The sequence below is a fragment of the Chiloscyllium punctatum genome, chromosome 11, assembly GCF_047496795.1.
Source record: "Chiloscyllium punctatum isolate Juve2018m chromosome 11, sChiPun1.3, whole genome shotgun sequence".
NCBI lineage: Eukaryota > Metazoa > Chordata > Chondrichthyes > Orectolobiformes > Hemiscylliidae > Chiloscyllium > Chiloscyllium punctatum.
Genome location: NC_092749.1, coordinates 63,972,320 through 63,989,916, shown reverse-complemented (window position 1 = coordinate 63,989,916; position 17,597 = coordinate 63,972,320). Strand labels below are relative to the sequence as shown.

Below are 17,597 nucleotides of genomic sequence, written 5' to 3'. Positions count from 1 at the left end.
CTTAGCTATTAAGATGCTACATGATATTTACAAATGCTATTTATAAAGCAAGTTCCAAGCCTTGTCAGCAACTGCTCATGAAAAAAGTTTTGCAAATTGTCCAAATGGGGCAACAAAGTGGTCTACAGGAACATAATCTGGCAATTCAATGCAACGTTAGCATTATATAGAAGCAGATTATTCATTCATTTTCTCAACAAACTTAACAAATAATGAGAAAATAATAAATGAATTGCCTTCTTCATCCTTACAAAGGGAGTAGATGCTAAAAGCATAATGTTGATTTATTAGCTTATACAAAGCATTAAGTATATTTTCAAAGAAGGAACAGATTTTATTTCTTTGATTTATGGATATAGACCTCTTGCTTGCAATTACTGCATCATATAGGGACCTGAGGACATTTCATGTGTGTTGGGAGGGCCCAAGTTTAAATGACAGCTACAATCACTGCAGACCATCAGAGAGGATAATATTTTCCTGGATTATATATTCAAAATAATGGTCACCCTACTGGCAGAGAAAGTTCAGAACAGTAAGTTGACAATCCAGAAGAGTAGGAAGTCTTTCAAGCTGGTACTTCTGAGGTTGCTGGGAATGGCCTTGAGACATTCATTAATTGTCAAGGAGAGCGGTAAACTGTATAAGAGATTCCATGGTTAGGGGCACTGGTGGACATCTCTGTAGCTATCATCATCACTCCAACAAGATTTATTGCCTCCCAGGTGGAGTTAAAGAATATCATAGAAAGAGCACAGAATATTCTGTGGGGTAGGGACTTGGAGGGAGTGAACCAGAGTTAGTAGCCCTCTTGACCCCTTGAGCTTTCTCTGCCACTCACTGGGATCATGGTGGATCTGACACTCCTTGCTTCCATTTTCTTGTCCTTCCCCTATAACCATTGATCCCCCTACTTGTTCACACTGATACCAATGACTTAAAGTGAGTATGTATTGGGGTCCGACTGTCAGATTTTCAGAAGATAGGAAGTTTTAAAAAGTAGGACCTTTATCTTGATCACTCCCTAAGCAAGTTCAGCCTTTGGCCACCTGGGAAAGAGCATTTGATGACCAAGGTCTCAAGCTGAAGATGAAGGCAGTGTTTCAGCAGTCAGCAGTGATCCCCATGCTATATGTTTCAGGGGACTTAACAGCTTACTGCAAACACCTGAAAACACTGTAGAAGTGTTTTGGGCAGCACAGTGGCACAGTGGTTAGCACTGCTGCCTCACAGCACCAGGGTCCCAGGTTCAATTCCCACCTCAGGCGACTGACTGTGTGGAGTTTGCACATTCTCCCCGTGTCTGCGTGGGTTTCCTCCCACAGTCCAAAGATGTGCAGGTCAGGTGAGTTGGCCATGCTAAATTGCCCGTAGTGTTAGGTGTAGGGGTATGGGTGGATTGCGCTTTGGCGGGTCGGTGTGGACTTGTTGGGCCAAAGGGTCTGTTTCTACACTGTGGGTAATCTAATCTAAAGTGTCACCAGTGGTAGCTATATAATGTTCTCTAAATCCAGTGACAAGAAAAGCAGTCCAACAGCAGCATCCACACCCAAACAAACATATTGAGCGTGGCAGTTGTAATAACAACAGTCTGCTGAGCATTTATGCACAACACCAAACCTCCTGAAGCAAGTCCTCTTTTTCAAACTCAGTACTGCCTAGAGATTCACAGGAGTGCAGCAGATGTATTAAGGCATGTGTTGAGGACATCCTGAAGAGATCAAACATTCCCTCTAATTTATGGGAGTCTTTGTCAAAATGAAGAAGGTTTGTTTTGAAAGGCACTGAATGCTTTGAGAAACTTCAACAGTAACATGAAGAGGCCAATCAAGGTGTCAGAATGCACAAGCCTCAGTACTTAATTTGTCTGCGCTTTAAGTGCCACTTCCTTCATATGTGGCTGAACCTACAGATTGCACATCGGACTCATTAACTATCTCTGAAAGCATCAAACCAGAGCATACGTGAGTCATGCTGAATCCCCTGGGACTGCATAAGGAGGGTACTTTATAGAATGCACTGCTGAGCAGAGTTGTGAGACTGAGAATATAAAGGTATGCCTTCCGGCAAAATGTAGAAGCAAGGGCTTCAGATGCTTGGTCTTGGGACCAGTTCACAGAAGGAACCACCTATTTGAAAAGTATACTTGCATTTCAACCAGACGGGGGCCAATGCCCTCATGCAACAGTTTACATATGTTGTCAAAGAGGGTCAAGGAGAGGAGCACCAAAATATAGAAGTAGATAAGAAGGTTATGGTACATAATGGACTAGAGAAGAAAGTAATGTTTTTGAAGCAGAATAAGGAGAACTAAAGGAATGCAAAGATAGGTTTGCAGTGTATGTATGTAAATGCACCAAATGTGGTGAAGAAGATTAGTGAGCACAGACAAGTATTTGCATGGAAATGGAATGTGTAGCACTAACAGAATCTTAATATGGTGAATATTGGGAGCTTAGTATTCAAGGATCAAAGTTCATAAAAAGTATTGAAGTTAAAATGGTAGGTGGGGTGGCAGTAATGGTTTGGAAGATATTGTCTAGGGGCAAATAGCAAATGGCCTTGAAGGGCAAAGTTCAGAATCCATTTGGTTAGTGCTGAGAAACAAAAATGGTATGTTCACACTATTGGAAGTATTTTGTAGCCTTCAAATAGAGCAAATTAATGAGAGACACAGACCGAAAGGAACACATCAGCAGGGAGATCGCAGATTTGTATGAGAAGGCAGAAAATTGATATTGGAGGGACTTTATTCAAATTGTAATTTGAGTAATTAATGTTATTCCCAATGTGTTCAGGAGAACTTTCTGGAGAAACATGTACTTAGTTCAAATAAGAATGCTGGGTCTGATACTGGGGAGTGGTAAGGAAGACATTGTTCAGATACAGCATAGTTTCTTTTGAACAAACTTGAAAAGTAAATGGATCAAAGCCAGAGCCCTTTTTCATGGCCAGATAGAAAATAGGCTGAGACAATTAAAAAGTGTGCATAATGCATAAAAAGTGAACTCTGGCATAAATGGTGAGTAGGATTTTAGAAGTGATAATTGTGAGAGAAAATCTCTCAACAGGCACTTGGAGAGGTCAAAGATGATTTCAGCATGGAATTTGTAAATTGGAAAACATGCTCGACTAATTAATTTTTGAAGTAACCAAGGTTGTTGATGAGGAAACTGGTAGGTGTGCGTGTTTATAAATGAGTGATATATACATATACATTTTTAAGAAAATGTTTGAGCAAAGTACTACAAAAGTCTATTTAACAAAATTGAGGCTGATCGAGTAGGTTGATCTGTGTCAGTTTGGGGGATGGCAAAAAGGATAGTACATAAAATAAGCTGGATATTGGAATACAGAGTAAAATTTCAAAGTTTTCCATTGATGCCAAATTAGAAGTGTGACAGTCAGTGAAGAAATATTAATCAACTGGAGTGGACAGAAAGTCCATAGATTGACAGATTGAGGTTTATACAGGGAAAGTGTAAAGTGGTGCACTTTGGCAGAAGGAATAGGGAGAAGTGAAACACAAAAAACAAGTTGGTGGAGAAACTAAGCAGATATGGTAGTACTTGTGGAGGGAAAAGGCACCAGACCTGCTCAGTTTCTTCAGCAATTTGTCATTGTCTTTGTTTCAGATGTCCAGCATCCTCCGCTCTTTGTTTTATGATTGATAGTGACCTGGAATTGACTGCCAACAAAGGTGATGGAAGTGGAGCTTATGAATGATTCCAAAAGGAAATGGAATAGACATTTTGAGAAAAATAAACTTACAGGGTTACATGAATGTAGTTATTACAGAATGAGACTCCGATTACTCTACAAAGAGTCATGGACTTGATGGGCCAAATGACATTCTCTGCTGCTTTTATGACTCTCTGCATTTAGACTTTAAGTTCCTGTGTGAGAAAGATCTGTCAATAAGCCAACTATAAGCTACTGATATAACTGTTTAGAAAATGTTACTGTTTCCACAATCTAGTATGCATTCTCTGCAATATTTACTGCCTTGTACTTTTCATCAATACTATGCCTTCAGTATTGTATTGCTTTCTGCCTAACAACAACAGTTGTTTAAAAATGGCACTCTATTCTGCATTCCCCTTTCAGGTGCTGTAAGAGTTGGCCTTGTGGATGGCGAAGTTGTGATTAACCCAACTCGAAAAGAGATGGCATTAAGTACTTTAAACATGGTACTGGCTGGTGGACCTCATAGCCAAGTTGGTAAGGATTTGATCTTCACTCATCAGCTGTTCCCTGCCAATTCAAAAATACATTTATGCAGTAAAATATTTGCACACTGTCATGTTTACTAACAGCTTTAATATTATCTATTCTATTTTGAAAGTCCAAAAGCTTCGTCAGGGATGTGCGGCTGCATTTTATTGTATTTAATGTTTTTGTAAACAAGTATAAAATGTATCACAGTCCAGCTATTTAATATTAATGAATCCGTTTGTGTTTATTTCTAAAGTTACATACATTAAGCAAGGAAAGGCTTTTAATTACAAGGATAATGCACATGAAAGGTTGCTAGATCACATTATAATATTGGTGCTAATCTGTGCAGAGGATTTACACTCAAATATCATGTTTGTAGAGAGTGCAGAAGTTCATTGCCTTTTTACTGTGCATGATAAATTCCAGATCTCCTGATGTTTTCGGGGTGATTCTTTCTACGAAGAAAAGAAGTAGAGATAAATCAGTGGAAAGGCACCTTGTAGCCTTAACTCAATTTCCTCACTAATAGCATTGCTACAGTGTGGAAACAGGCCACTTGGCCCATCAAATCCAAAACGACGCCTGGAAGAGCATCCCACCCAGACCCAGCTCCCCCATCCCTGTAACCTTGCATTTCCCATAACTAGGTACGGCAAGCTGTCTCAGTGATTAGCATTGCTGCCTCACAGCACCAAAGTTCCAGGTTCAATTCCAGCCTCTGGTAACTGTCTGTGTGGAGTTTGCACATTGTCCCCGTGTCTGCGTGGGTTTCCTTCTAGTGCTCCGGTTTCCTCCCACAGTCCAAAGATGTGCAGGTCAGGTGAATTGGTCATGTTAAATTGCCCATAGTGTTAGGTGCATTCGTCATAGGTAGGTGGGTTGCTCTTCGGAGGGTCGGTGTGGACTTGTTAAGCCGAAGGGCCTGTTTCCACACTGTAGGGAATCTAATCTAATCTAATCTAATCTAATCCACCTAGCCTGCATTCCCTAGACGCTATGGGCTAATTATCATGCCTCTCCACCTAACCTGCACATTTTTGGACTGTGGGAGGAAACCAAAGCACCTGGAGGAAATCTACACAGACATGTGGCGAATGTGCAAACTCCACACAGACCGGAATCAAACCCAGGTCCCTGGCACTGGAAGGCAGCAGTGCTAACCACTGAGCTGCTGTGCCGCCCCTAGCTGGAAGGCCAAGAGGGCTGGAAACTTTTTCTCTCTCTTTGGTCATTTTCAGAAGGAGACATTGTAGCATAGAACCATAAGTAAACCTAACCATATTTATAGTTGTGCAGTATGCTTCGTAATGTGTACATTTCTGTCATGGTTCAGAGTCCTGCACACAGGAGCTATATTTTGGGGTGCGTTGGCAATGTTTACTGTTATAATATTACTCATATTGCTTTAAAATTTGGCAAAAACTTAACAAAATACTTTGAACTCTGTATAGCGGGGTGTCAATTTGTTTGTTGATTTTTGACTGCTGAACTTTATTTGAATCCCATTTTAATTCCTTTTATATTGGCAATAAGTAATGCTCATACTTCAAAAAATTTTGAAAACAAGCTGTAATAAAGGTATTTCATATAGTTGTCATGACTTTTAAGGAAATCAATTAAATTAATCAGTTCATTTTTTTTCTCTGTACTAGTCATGATGGACGCAGCAGCGGAGAATGTGTTGCAACAGGACTTCTGTCACGCTATCAAAATGGGCATCAAACACACGCAACAAATCATATTGGCCATTCAACAGCTAGCTAAAGAACACGGAAATCCAAAAAGGACACCTCAGAAGATATTTGTTCCTCCTGCAGAAATAGTAGAATATGCAAGACAGTAAGTCCGGAATTCTTGATTGGTGAGAATTGCAAATCTTCATGAAAATGGATGAACTATATCCACAAGGTTGCAAAAAGAAGTCAGAAGGGTCTTCCACAGAAGTTAAAGAATGCTGTGACCATCCGTACTGGGTGACTAGCCCAGAGCACAATATACTACTAAGACTATGAAGTGTGAAATAATTGCAGAAGATGAAATTATACTCCTGTGTTGCATTTCTTCGTGACTCTAAATTGCTTGAGCTTAATGGCATGCAATTATCCTTTTGATTTTAAAAATACACAATTTAATGTTTGTCAATCTTTTATAAATTTGTTATTTTTACTTTTATGGAGTTCTCTTCCAGTTATATTTTACTTATTGTCGACATCTTCAGGAGAACTTGTTTAGAGGAGTGAATGTACACAATTGAGCCAAATACCATGATGGTGCTGCAAACCACTATATCATGGCTTGGCGGCCTCTAGGTTTGTGTCAGCAATCTGCTGATATTGCTCACCAGAGGTTCAAAGCACTGACCATGTGCTTTATTTTGAAAAAGAGGAATGTTCATATGCTGCTTTAACACGTGAGAGTTTGAGCAAAGAAGTCTTCCAACTACCATCTAATGATATTGTGCATTTACTGTATAAGTAATAGGTTCTGCAGCAGTAAAGCCATCTGAGTGCGATTGTACAGAATAGCCTCCACATTCACTTTCATGGTTCAGACTGTGTTAACCCAATCTGTTGAGATCCATATGTTTCTTGCATGTCTTTAAATTTATATTTAGAAATCCGTCCAAAAGATGTTTTCAAAATCAGCGCTGTCCTGAATGTAGAAGCAACAAACAGGGCAGAATTGTGCACCTGTCATTCAAACCACCACCTAGCATTGGCTACAGAAATATGATAACAGAACGTTGTTTCTGACTTGGAGATCTAAGAGGGAGTGAGAAAGTAATCAAGAACTGATGAAGTATGAATACTGAAAACTGGTTATACACCGGAAATGGGAAAATTGGTGAAGTCTGAAGGATGTTCTATCTGCTGTGAATCTGTGTCCCACACATATAGCTAGTCCCTTTGTTACCTGCCCTTGTGGTTTGTAGTAGAATTATGTAAATTACATTTTCAATTTAGTAACCAATAAGGGAAATTTATTTTATATCAAATTTACTTTTAACCCAAAAATATACTAACAATAAAAGTTATTCTGATCCAAAATGTTAATTAATAACAATCGTATTTTCTTTTGCCCCCTTTCCATAAATGTTATTCATGAAGCTTCTTTACATGTCCATAAATCTACCCTGGTTCTGAATATTGATGTTCATTAGTTGAATTTATGGAGTCCTTCGAGCAGGTCTATAAAGTTTGTGATGTAGGAATGTAATATAGTACAATGAAGTTTTTGTTTATATTCCCAAAAGTTATTTTTGAAGTTGGTAGATGAGTCTAATGTCCATTAATGCCAAGAAGTTTGAATTTGGCTTATCCAAAATTTAAATTATTTCTGTTTCAAAAGATCAGATGAATAAAATAAACCTCTTTAGTGGTTCTTAGGTTATTGCCAATTCCTCAAGCAATGACCATTTCAAATATAAAGCTGACCCAGTACTTCACCACAACCCCATCATTACAATCAGTATTTTCATAAAGTTTTCTGGTTTGAGTGCTCAGTTTTTCTAAAGAGTTCTTAACTGTTGCTTACATAATGGTGGTTGGGGTGAGGAGGGGGAATGCAGGGGAAGGGAAGGGAAATTTACTTATAATGTTGTTAAATAGGCACATAACTTGTTTTCTAATTGGAATATACACAAGTCTCCAATGAAGTTTATCCAATAAAATGTTGTAAGAGACTGTAAAATAATTTGCTTTTGTTCTTCAGATTTGCTTCTGAGAAGGTCCGTGGTGTATTTTCAGACTTCACTTATGACAAAGTAAGTCACTATAAATTACACTAATTATGAATAGCAATCTAATTTGGACTTTTTAAATTAACATGATTTTAAATTTTTATCACTTTAAGGTTTCAAGAGATGATGCCATTAATAAAATCAGACTTGAAACAGAAGAACTGTTGAGAGGTATGATCTGCATGTATTTATTATATAGAGAGCTAAATTCTCTATGCTTGTGATCAATAAAGCCCACAATTTATCGAGCAAAATGTATCACATTTTCTACTATGTTAAAATGTTATATTTAAAATCTTCAATAAGGACTCAATGAAATGTCTGTTCAAATTGGTGGAACCATTCTCACACTCAAGGAATTAACTGCAGGCCATATGATCCATGTGTATCGGTGTTTCAATAAATTTGCATCTACAGGCTGTATGCATATTCTAATTGTAAGAGCTATTTGAACATTAATATTGAAGTACAGTAGAGGCTGGATGAAGAATAGCCAAGTCCATCAAGTTCATCGTCTACCATTTCTGAGTAGACTACCATAGGTCGTAGTTGTAGAATGTGGCAATGAAGTATTGACCAATTGAAGCAATCGTGTTATATAAATTATAAAACAGATCCAGATTGAGCATGTGAGAACAAGAGAGAGAGTACAGTGGTAAGATGACTGCACAAGTAATTAAAAGACCTGAAAGAATATTCTAGAGAGGTACATTTAAATCCTATCTCAGCAGCTGGGCGAATTAAGTTCAGTTATAGAGTTAGAGTCATAAAGATGTACAGCATGGAAACAGACCCTTCGGTCCAACCCGTCCATGCCGACCAGATAACCCAACCCAAAACAGTCCCATCTACCAGCACACAGCCCATATCCCTCCAAACCCTTCCTGTTCATATACCTATCTAAATGTTGCAATTGTACCAGCCTCCACCACTTCCTCTGGCAGCTCATTCCATAGCCGTAACACCCTCTGTGAAAACGTTGCCCCTTAGGTCTCTTTTATATCTTTCCCCTCTCACCCTAAACCTCTAGTTCTGGACTCCCCGACCCCAGGGAAAAGACTTTGCCAATTTACCCTATCCATGCCCCTCAATTTTGTAAACGTCTATAAGGTCACCCCTCAGCCTCCGACGCTCCAGGGAAAACAGCACCAACCTGTTCAGTCTCTCCCTGTAGCTCAAATCCTCCAACCCTGACAACATCCTTGTACATCTTTTCTGAACCCTTTCAAGTTTGACAACATCTTTCCGATAGGAAGAAGACCAGAATTGCACGCAATATTCCAACAGTGGCCTCACCAATGTCCTGTACAGCTGCAACATGACCTCCCAACTTCTGTACTCAATACTCTGACCAATAAAGGAAAGCATACCAAACGCCGCCTTCACTGTCCTATCTACCTGTGACTCCACTTTCAAGAAGCTATGAACCTGCACTCCAAGGTCTCTTTGTTCAGCAAACTCCCTAGGACCTTACCATTAAGTGTATAAGTCTGCTAAGATTTGCTTTCCCAAAATGCAGCACCTTGCATTTATCTGAATTAAACTCCATCTGCCACTTCTCAACTCATTGGCCCATCTGGTCCAGATCCTGTTGTAATCGAGGTAACCCTCTTCGCTGTCCACTGCACCTCCAATTTTTTGGTGTCATCTGCAAACTTACTAACTGTACCTCTTATGCTTGCATTCAAATCATTTATGTAAATGACAAAAAAGAGGACCCAGCACCGATCCTTTTGGCACTCCACAGGCCTCCAGTCTGAAAAACAATCCTCTGCCACCACCCTCTGTCTTCTGTCTTTGAGCCAGTTCTGTTTCCAAATGGCTAGTTCTCCTTGTATTCTGTGAGATCTAACCTTGCTAATCAGTCTCCCATGGGGAACCTTGTTGAAAGCCTTACTGAAGTCCATATAGATCACATCTACTGCTCTGCCCTCATCAATCCTCTTTGTTACTTTTTGATAAAACTCAATCAAGTTTGTGAGACATGATTTCCCATGCACAAAGCCATGTTGACTATCCCTAATCAGTCCTTGCCTTTCCAAATACATGTACATCCTGTCCCTCAGGATTCCCTCCACCAACTTGCCACCACAGACGTCAGGCTCACTGGTCTACACAACCCTGGCTTGTCCTGACCACCCTTCTTAAATAGTGGCACCATGTTTGCCAACCTCTAGTCTTCTGCCACTTCACCTGTGGTGATCGATGATGCAAATATCTCAGCAAGAGACCCAGCAATCACTTCTCTAGCTCCGCACAGAGTTCTCGGGCACACCTGATCAGATCCAGGAATTTATCCACCTTTACCCGTTTCGAGACATCCAGCACTTCCTCCTCTGTAATCTGGACATTTTCAAGATGTCACCATCTATTCCCCTACAGTCTATATCTTCCATATCCTTTTCCACAGTAAATATTGATGCAAAATACTCATTTAGTCTCTTCCCCCATTTTCTGCAGCTCCACACAAAGGCGGCCTTGCTGATCTTTGAAGGGCCCTATTCTCTCCCTAGTTACCCTTTTGTCCTTTAATGTATTTTTAAAAACCTTTTGGATTCTCCTTAAATTCTGTTTGCCAAAGCTACCTCATGTTCCATTTTTGCCCTCCTGATTTCTCTCTTCAGTATACTCCTACTTCCTTTATACTCTTCTAAGGTTTCATTCGATCTATCCTGTCTCTACCTTACATATGCTTCCTTCTTTTTCTTAACAGAACAGTCAACTTCTTTAGTCATCTAGCATTCTCTCTACCTACCAACCTTTCCTTTCACCCTGACAGGAACATACTTTGTCTGGATTCTCGTTATCTCATTTCTGAAGGCTTCCCATTTTCTAGCCATCCCTTTACCTGTGAACATCTGCCCCCAATCAGCTTTCGAAAGTTCTTGCCTAATCCTGTCAAAATTGGCCTTTCTCCAATTTGGAACTTCAGCTTTTAGATCTGGTCTATCCATTTCCATCACTATTTTATTATGGTCGCTGGCCTCAAAGTGCTCTTCCACTGACACCTCAGTCACCTGCCCTGCCTTCTTTCCCAAGAGTAGGTCAAGTTTTGCACCTTCTCTAGTAGGTACATCCACATGCTGAATTAGAAAATTGTCTTGTACGCATTTAACAAATTCCTCTCCATCTAAACCCTTAACACTATGGCAGTCCCAGTCTATGTTTGGAAAGTTAAAATCCCCTACCATAACCACCCTATTATTCTTACAGATAGCTGAGATCTCCTTACAGGTTTGTTTCTCAATTTCCCTCTGACTATTAGGGGGTCTATAATACAATCCCTATAAGGTGATCATCCCTTTCTTATTTCTCAGTTCCACCCAAATAACTTCCCTGGATGTATTTCCTGGTATATCCTCCCTCAGCACAGCTGTAATGCTATCCCTTAGCAAAAATGCCAATCCCCCTCCTCTTTTGCCTACCTTTCTATCCTTCCTGTAGCATTTGTAACCTGGAACATTAAGCTGCCTATCCTGCCCATCCCTGAGCCATGTTTCTGTCATTGCTATGATATCCCAGTCCCATGTTCCTAATTATGCCCTGAGTTCATCTGCCTTCCCTGTTAGGCCCCTTGCATCGAAATAAATGCAGTTTAATTTATTAGTCCTACCTTGTCCTTCCTTGCTCTGACTGTTTTGAGTCGCTTCTGTTCTCAACTGTACCAGTCTCAGACTGATCTTTCCTCACTATCTCCCTCCCAACCTTACTAGTTTAAATCCTCCCGAGCAGCTCTAGCAAATTTCCCTGCCAGTATATTAGTCCCTTTCCAATTTAGGTGCAATCTGTCCCTCTTGTACAGGTCACTTACACCCCAAAAGAGATTCCAATGATCCAAAAATATGAATCCTTCTCTCCTATACCAGCTCCTCAGCCACGCATTAATCTGCTCTATCCTCCTATTCCTGCCCTCACTAGCTCATAGCACTGGGAGTAATCCAGATATTACTACTCTTGAGGACCTCTTTTTAAAATTTCTGCCTAACTCTCTGTAATCTCCTTTCAGAATCTCAACCTTTTCCCTTCATATGTCATTGGTTCCAATGTGGACAATGACCTCTTGCTGGCCCCTCTTCCCCAGTGAGAACATTCTGCACCCTCTCTGAGACATCCTTGATCCGAGCACCAGGGAAGCAACACACCAATCTGCTTTTTCGCTGTTGGCCACAGACATCTGCCTGTACCTTGGACAACAGAATCCCCTAACACAATTGATCTCTTGGAACCCGACGTACCCCTCGTTGCATTAGAGCCAGTCTCCATACCAGAAACTTGGCTGTTTGTGCTACGTTCCCCTGAGAATCCATCACCCCCTACATTTTCCAAAACAGCATACCTGTTTGAAATGGGTATATCCACAAAAGACTTCTGCACTAGGTGTCTACCTCTCTTATCTTTCCTGGAGTTAACCCATCTATGTGACTGTATCGGAGACAGTCCCTCATGGCTTCTAACTGAGACCCCCACCCTTTCCTATAACTGCCATCCACCACATACTGTTGCTGTTGCAAATCCCTCATGGCTTCTAACTGTCTCTCCAACTGATCCATTCGATCTGATAAGATTCACATCCAACACCATTTATGGCAGATATAATCCGCAGTAAACCTTAAACGCTCTTTGAACTCCCACATCTGACAAGAAGTACATATCACTGTACTAAAGGCCGGAAGAAGGATCACCTGCAATTTCCCTTGGCTGACACACTTCTGTGGCATGGGATCCACCATAACGAGGCCTTGGATGGCCTTGCTTTATGTTAACCCAATGGAATGTTGCATTAATATTCCTTTAAAAAGGAAATTAGTATCTTATATTTAAAATTAACAACTGATCCAGTGTCCATTACCATTTGTGGAAGAGCATTCCAAACATTTAATATGCTTTGTATATAGAAGTGCTTCCTTACATCTCGCCTAAATGGTTTGGCTCCAATTCTCAGACTGTGACCCCCTGTTCTAGAATCCCTAACTAGTGGAAATAGTATATATTTATCTACTGTCTTTTCCTGTTAATATGTTGAAGACTTCAATCAGATCACCCCTTGACTTTCTAAATTCAACAGAAAACAGACCTAATTTGTGTTCTCTCCTCTTAACCACTGAACTTCAGGTATCATTCTTGTAAACCTATGTTGTACTTGTCCAAAGCCTGTATACTTAATGTGCGGTTCCCAGATCTGTAGAGTCTAACCAGGATTTTATATTGCTGCAGCATAATTTTTGCATCTTTGTATCCAGTCCTCAAGAAGTAACGGTCAGCATTCTCTTGATTATTTTCTATACTTGTTTGTGACATTTTAAAGATCTATGCACTGAACCCCCAAGATTCTTTGGATATTCACTGTATTTAACTTCATGCCATCTAGAAAGTACCCTGATCAATCCTTTTGCAGTCCAAAATGGATTACCTCACTCTGGCTAACATTGAACTCCAGCTGCCATAGTTCTGCCCATTCCTTCGTCTATCAATAAGCCTTTGTAATTTTATGCTATCTGCTACACTGTTAACAGTGCTGCCTAACTTTGTCATCAGCAAATTTGGACACCGGACACATTTATCCAAATCTTTAATAAATAATGTGAAATTGAGGTCTTAACACTGATCTTGTGGGGCATCACTGGTCACATGCTGCCAAATTGAGTACCTACCCCTTATGGCGAAAGTGGATACTGCAGTTGCTGGAAATTAGAGTCTAGATTAGAATGGCGCTGGAAAAGCATAGCAGGTCAGGCAGCATTCGAGGAGCAGGAAAAGCAATGTTTCATGCAAAAGCCCTTCATCGGGAATTACCTCACTCCTGCTGAAGGGCTTTTGCCTGAAACACCAGTTTTGTTGCTCCTCTGATGCTGCCTGACCTGCTGTGCTTTCCTAGCACCACTCTAATCCTCACTACCTACCCCTGATCCCTACTTTATATCACCTGCCACTCAACCAATTTCCCAGCCATGTCTGTAACTTGCTCCCAATTCTGTGGGCTTCTACCTTTTTTAGTTAACCTGGAGGAAGAAAGTCTCATATTCTGCCTTGGGACCCTCCAACCCTCCATGGGATCAATGTTGATTTCACCAGTTTCTCCATTTCCCTCCTTCCACCTTATCCCAGATACAACCCTCCAACTCAGCACCACCCTCTTGAACTGTTCTACCTGTCCATCTTCCTTCCCATCTATCCGCTCCACCCTCTGCTCTGATCTATCACCATCAACCCACACCACCTTCATCTACCTATCACATTCCCACTTACCTCCTTCCCCCCTCCCATTTATTTCAGCCCCCTTGGGTTCAGCATCACACTCTTTGACTCTACCTTAGTTCACAGTCTCATGTGTGGAACTTTTATCAAATGCCTTTTGGAAGTGCATATAGACAACATCCATAGATATTTTCCTGTCCACTATCTTAGTCACCTCAAATGATTCAATGAGGTTTTTCAGGCATGACCCTACTCCTCATCCATGCTTGCTCTCTCTGATAACCTGAAATTTTTCATGGTGTTCAGTTACCCCATCTTAGACTATAGACTTTAGCACTTTCCCCACTACAGATGTTAAGCTAATTGGTCTGTAATTCTGATTTTCCTCTTTAGCCTTTCTTAAATAGTGTCCATCTTAAATTGATGTATAATGTGATCCTTTATTTGAAAAAATAATACTTTGTTTAATTTTCACTTCTAGATAAATTTTCTGAGGCAGAACCATTTGAAATAATGGAAGCATTTAATGTAGTTTCTAAAGATGTTTTTAGAAATATTGTTATGAATGAATATGTAAGGTAAGAAATTTCTTCATTTTGGTTTCGATTGTTGGCTTTTTACTAAACTTTAAAATGTTCAAAAGGACAGTTTCTTATGGAAGTTAAAATGTTGTAATCCTGCATTAGTTTTTTTTCTCAAAGGTTACTTAAACAAAAGGATGGTTCACTTGCCCAGACTGTAGAGTTATAGAGTCCTACAGCACAGACAGGCCTTCTGATCCAAACTGGTCCATGCTAACCTCATTTCCCTGAACTTGGCCCATTTCTTTCTCATCCTTTCCTATCCATGTATTTATCCAAATGCCTTTAAAATGTTATTAATGTATGCACCTCAACCACCTTCCACTGGCACTTCATTCCATAAGCGTGCCACCCTGTATGTAAAGAAGTTGCCTGTCCAGTTCCCTTTTATTCTTTCCCCAAAAACCTTAAACTGATGCTCTTTAGTCCTCAAATTCCCAACCTTGGGAAAAAGACTGAGTGCATTCACCCTATCCATGCCTGTCATGATCGTATAAGGTCTTCCCCCTCAGCCTCGTACGCTCTGAAGAAAAACGTCCTAGCTTGTCCAACCTCTCCCTATAACTCAGACCGTTGAATCCTTGTAAGTTTCTTCTGCAGTCTTTCTAGGTTAATAACATCCTCCTTTTAGTAAGGTGAACAAAACTGAACACGATACTCTAAGTGCAGCTTCACTAACATTCTGTGCAACTGCAAGATATGGACATAGATAGGATGCAGAGCTGGGCTGAGAAATGGCAGATGGAGTTCAACCTGGATAAATGTGAAGTGATGCATTTTGGAAGGTCGAACTCGATTGCTAAATATAGGATTAAAGACAGGATTCTTGGCAGTGTGGAGGAACAGAGGGATCTGGGTGTGCAAGTACATAGATCCCTCAAAGTTGCCACCCAAGTAGATAGGGTTGTTAAGAAAGCATATGGTGCTTTGGCTTTCATTAACTGGATGATCGAGTTTAAGAGCCTCGAGGTTTTGCTGCAGCTCTACAAGTCCCTGGTGAGACCACACTTGGAATATTGTGTCCAGTTCTGGTTGCCCTATTATAGGAAAGATACAGAGGCTTTGGAGAGGGTGTAAAGAAGGTTTACCAGGATGCTGCCTGGACTGGAGGGCTTGCTTTATGAAGAAAGGTTGAATAAGCTTGGACTTCTCTCTTTGGAGAGAAGGAGGAAGAGAAAATCTGATCGAGATGCACAAAATAATGTGAGAGGAATAGATAGAGTCAATAGCCAGAGACTTTTTTCCCCAGGGCAGGATTGACTGGTACGAGAAGTCATAGTTTGAAGATATTAGGAGGAAGGTATAAAGGAGACGTCAGAGGTAGGTTCTTTACGTAGAGAGTTGTGAATGCATGGAACGTGTTGGCAGCTGCGGTGGTGGAAGCAAAGTCATTGGGACATTTAAGCGACTGCTGGATATGCACATGGATAGCAGTGAGTTGAGGGGTGTGTCGGTTAAGTTACTATATTTTACATTAGGATTAAATCTCGGCACAACATCGTGGGCCAAAGGGCCTGTTCTGTGCTGCACTTTTCTATGTTCTATAACTTCCCACCTTCCAGACTCATTGCCCTGACTGATGAAAGCCAGTGTGCCAAAAGCCACTATCTCTGCCCTGTCTATCTGTGACTGCACTTTTAGAGAACTGTGAACCAGAATTCCAAAATTCCTGTGTTCCACTACACTCCTTAAGGCCCTACCATTCGCCATGAAACTCCGACCTTGATTTGACTTTCCAAAGTGCAAGACCTCACACTTATCTATATTAAACTTCATTTGCTATTTTTCAGTTCACTTTCCCAGCTAATCAAGATCCTGTGCAATTTCTGATAACTTACCTCCTATTTTAATGTCATCAGGAAACTTATTAATCATGTCTTGTACATTCTCATCCAAATCCCTGATAAAGATGACAAAGAGTAATGGGCCCAGCACTGATCCCTGAGGCATTCCACCAGTCGCAGGCCTCCAGTTTGACAAGTATTCTGCTTCCTACCATCAATCCAATTTTCTAATTAATTTGTCAGCTTGCCCTGGATTCCATGTGATCTAACCTTCCAGGCAGCCTACCATGTGGAAATTACTGGCCTTATTGAAATCCATACTGACTACGTCTACTACCCTGCCCTCCTCAACCTTCCTGGTCACTCCTTCAAAGAACTCTTAACAAATTTGTGAGGCATGATCTCCACTCATGAAGCCAACTGTAGCATAAATTTGGAGCTTCCTGAAACTTAAACTTGCAGAATGTACCCTTTAAAGGAACCAAAGTATCTGCGCTAGTTAAAGTATGACATATTTCAGTTTATAGGTATTGCAATGACTTGAAAATGATTTTACAGTTTGTGTGATACTAGCAATGCAAGATATTTTATAAATATACTTCAATACTAACGTGGTGCCATTTGAGTTCTACTGACCCCATTATGAAGTTTATTACACATGTCACTTGTTATGAAAATTGTGTTAATCTGGTGAAATAGTACATAGCCCATTTTTCTGTTGTGGTTTGTTTGATTTAATGCTAAATATATTTTTGTAATTCTGGACTCATTCATTGAAAATGCTGTTAGATTTACTGAAAGTTAGATTTAAAATCTGTTAACTTACTCAAAACCAACTAAGTTAACACTCAAGGCTTGTGGCTTCTCACCACAATGTGAGATCCTGTTTTTGATATTACTCGGTCTGTCTGATCCTGATAAAGGTAGGGCTCGGAACAAAAATGTATTTGGAAGAAAGAATTTGTAACACAAGACCGTACATAATAGTTTTACCTGAACCGAATTTTGTCCCACATTCCATAGTTTAAATGCCACACCCAGTTTCTTAAAACTGCTTTCATTGAAAAGACTGGTTAACCA

The 17,597-nt window shown here is 40.3% G+C and overlaps 1 protein-coding gene across 2 annotated transcripts in view; it reads left to right on the top strand.

The window, feature by feature from the left end:
• Positions 1-17,597, top strand: part of pnpt1 (polyribonucleotide nucleotidyltransferase 1, mitochondrial) — a 79,132-nt gene that overhangs the window by 20,854 nt on the left and 40,681 nt on the right. For both annotated transcript variants that reach the window (XM_072580963.1, XM_072580964.1), the window contains 5 exons: positions 4,108-4,221; positions 5,871-6,057; positions 7,930-7,981; positions 8,071-8,128; positions 14,634-14,730. In XM_072580963.1, the coding sequence (XP_072437064.1) occupies positions 4,108-4,221; positions 5,871-6,057; positions 7,930-7,981; positions 8,071-8,128; positions 14,634-14,730 (508 nt within the window). The remainder of the gene's footprint in view (positions 1-4,107; positions 4,222-5,870; positions 6,058-7,929; positions 7,982-8,070; positions 8,129-14,633; positions 14,731-17,597) is intronic.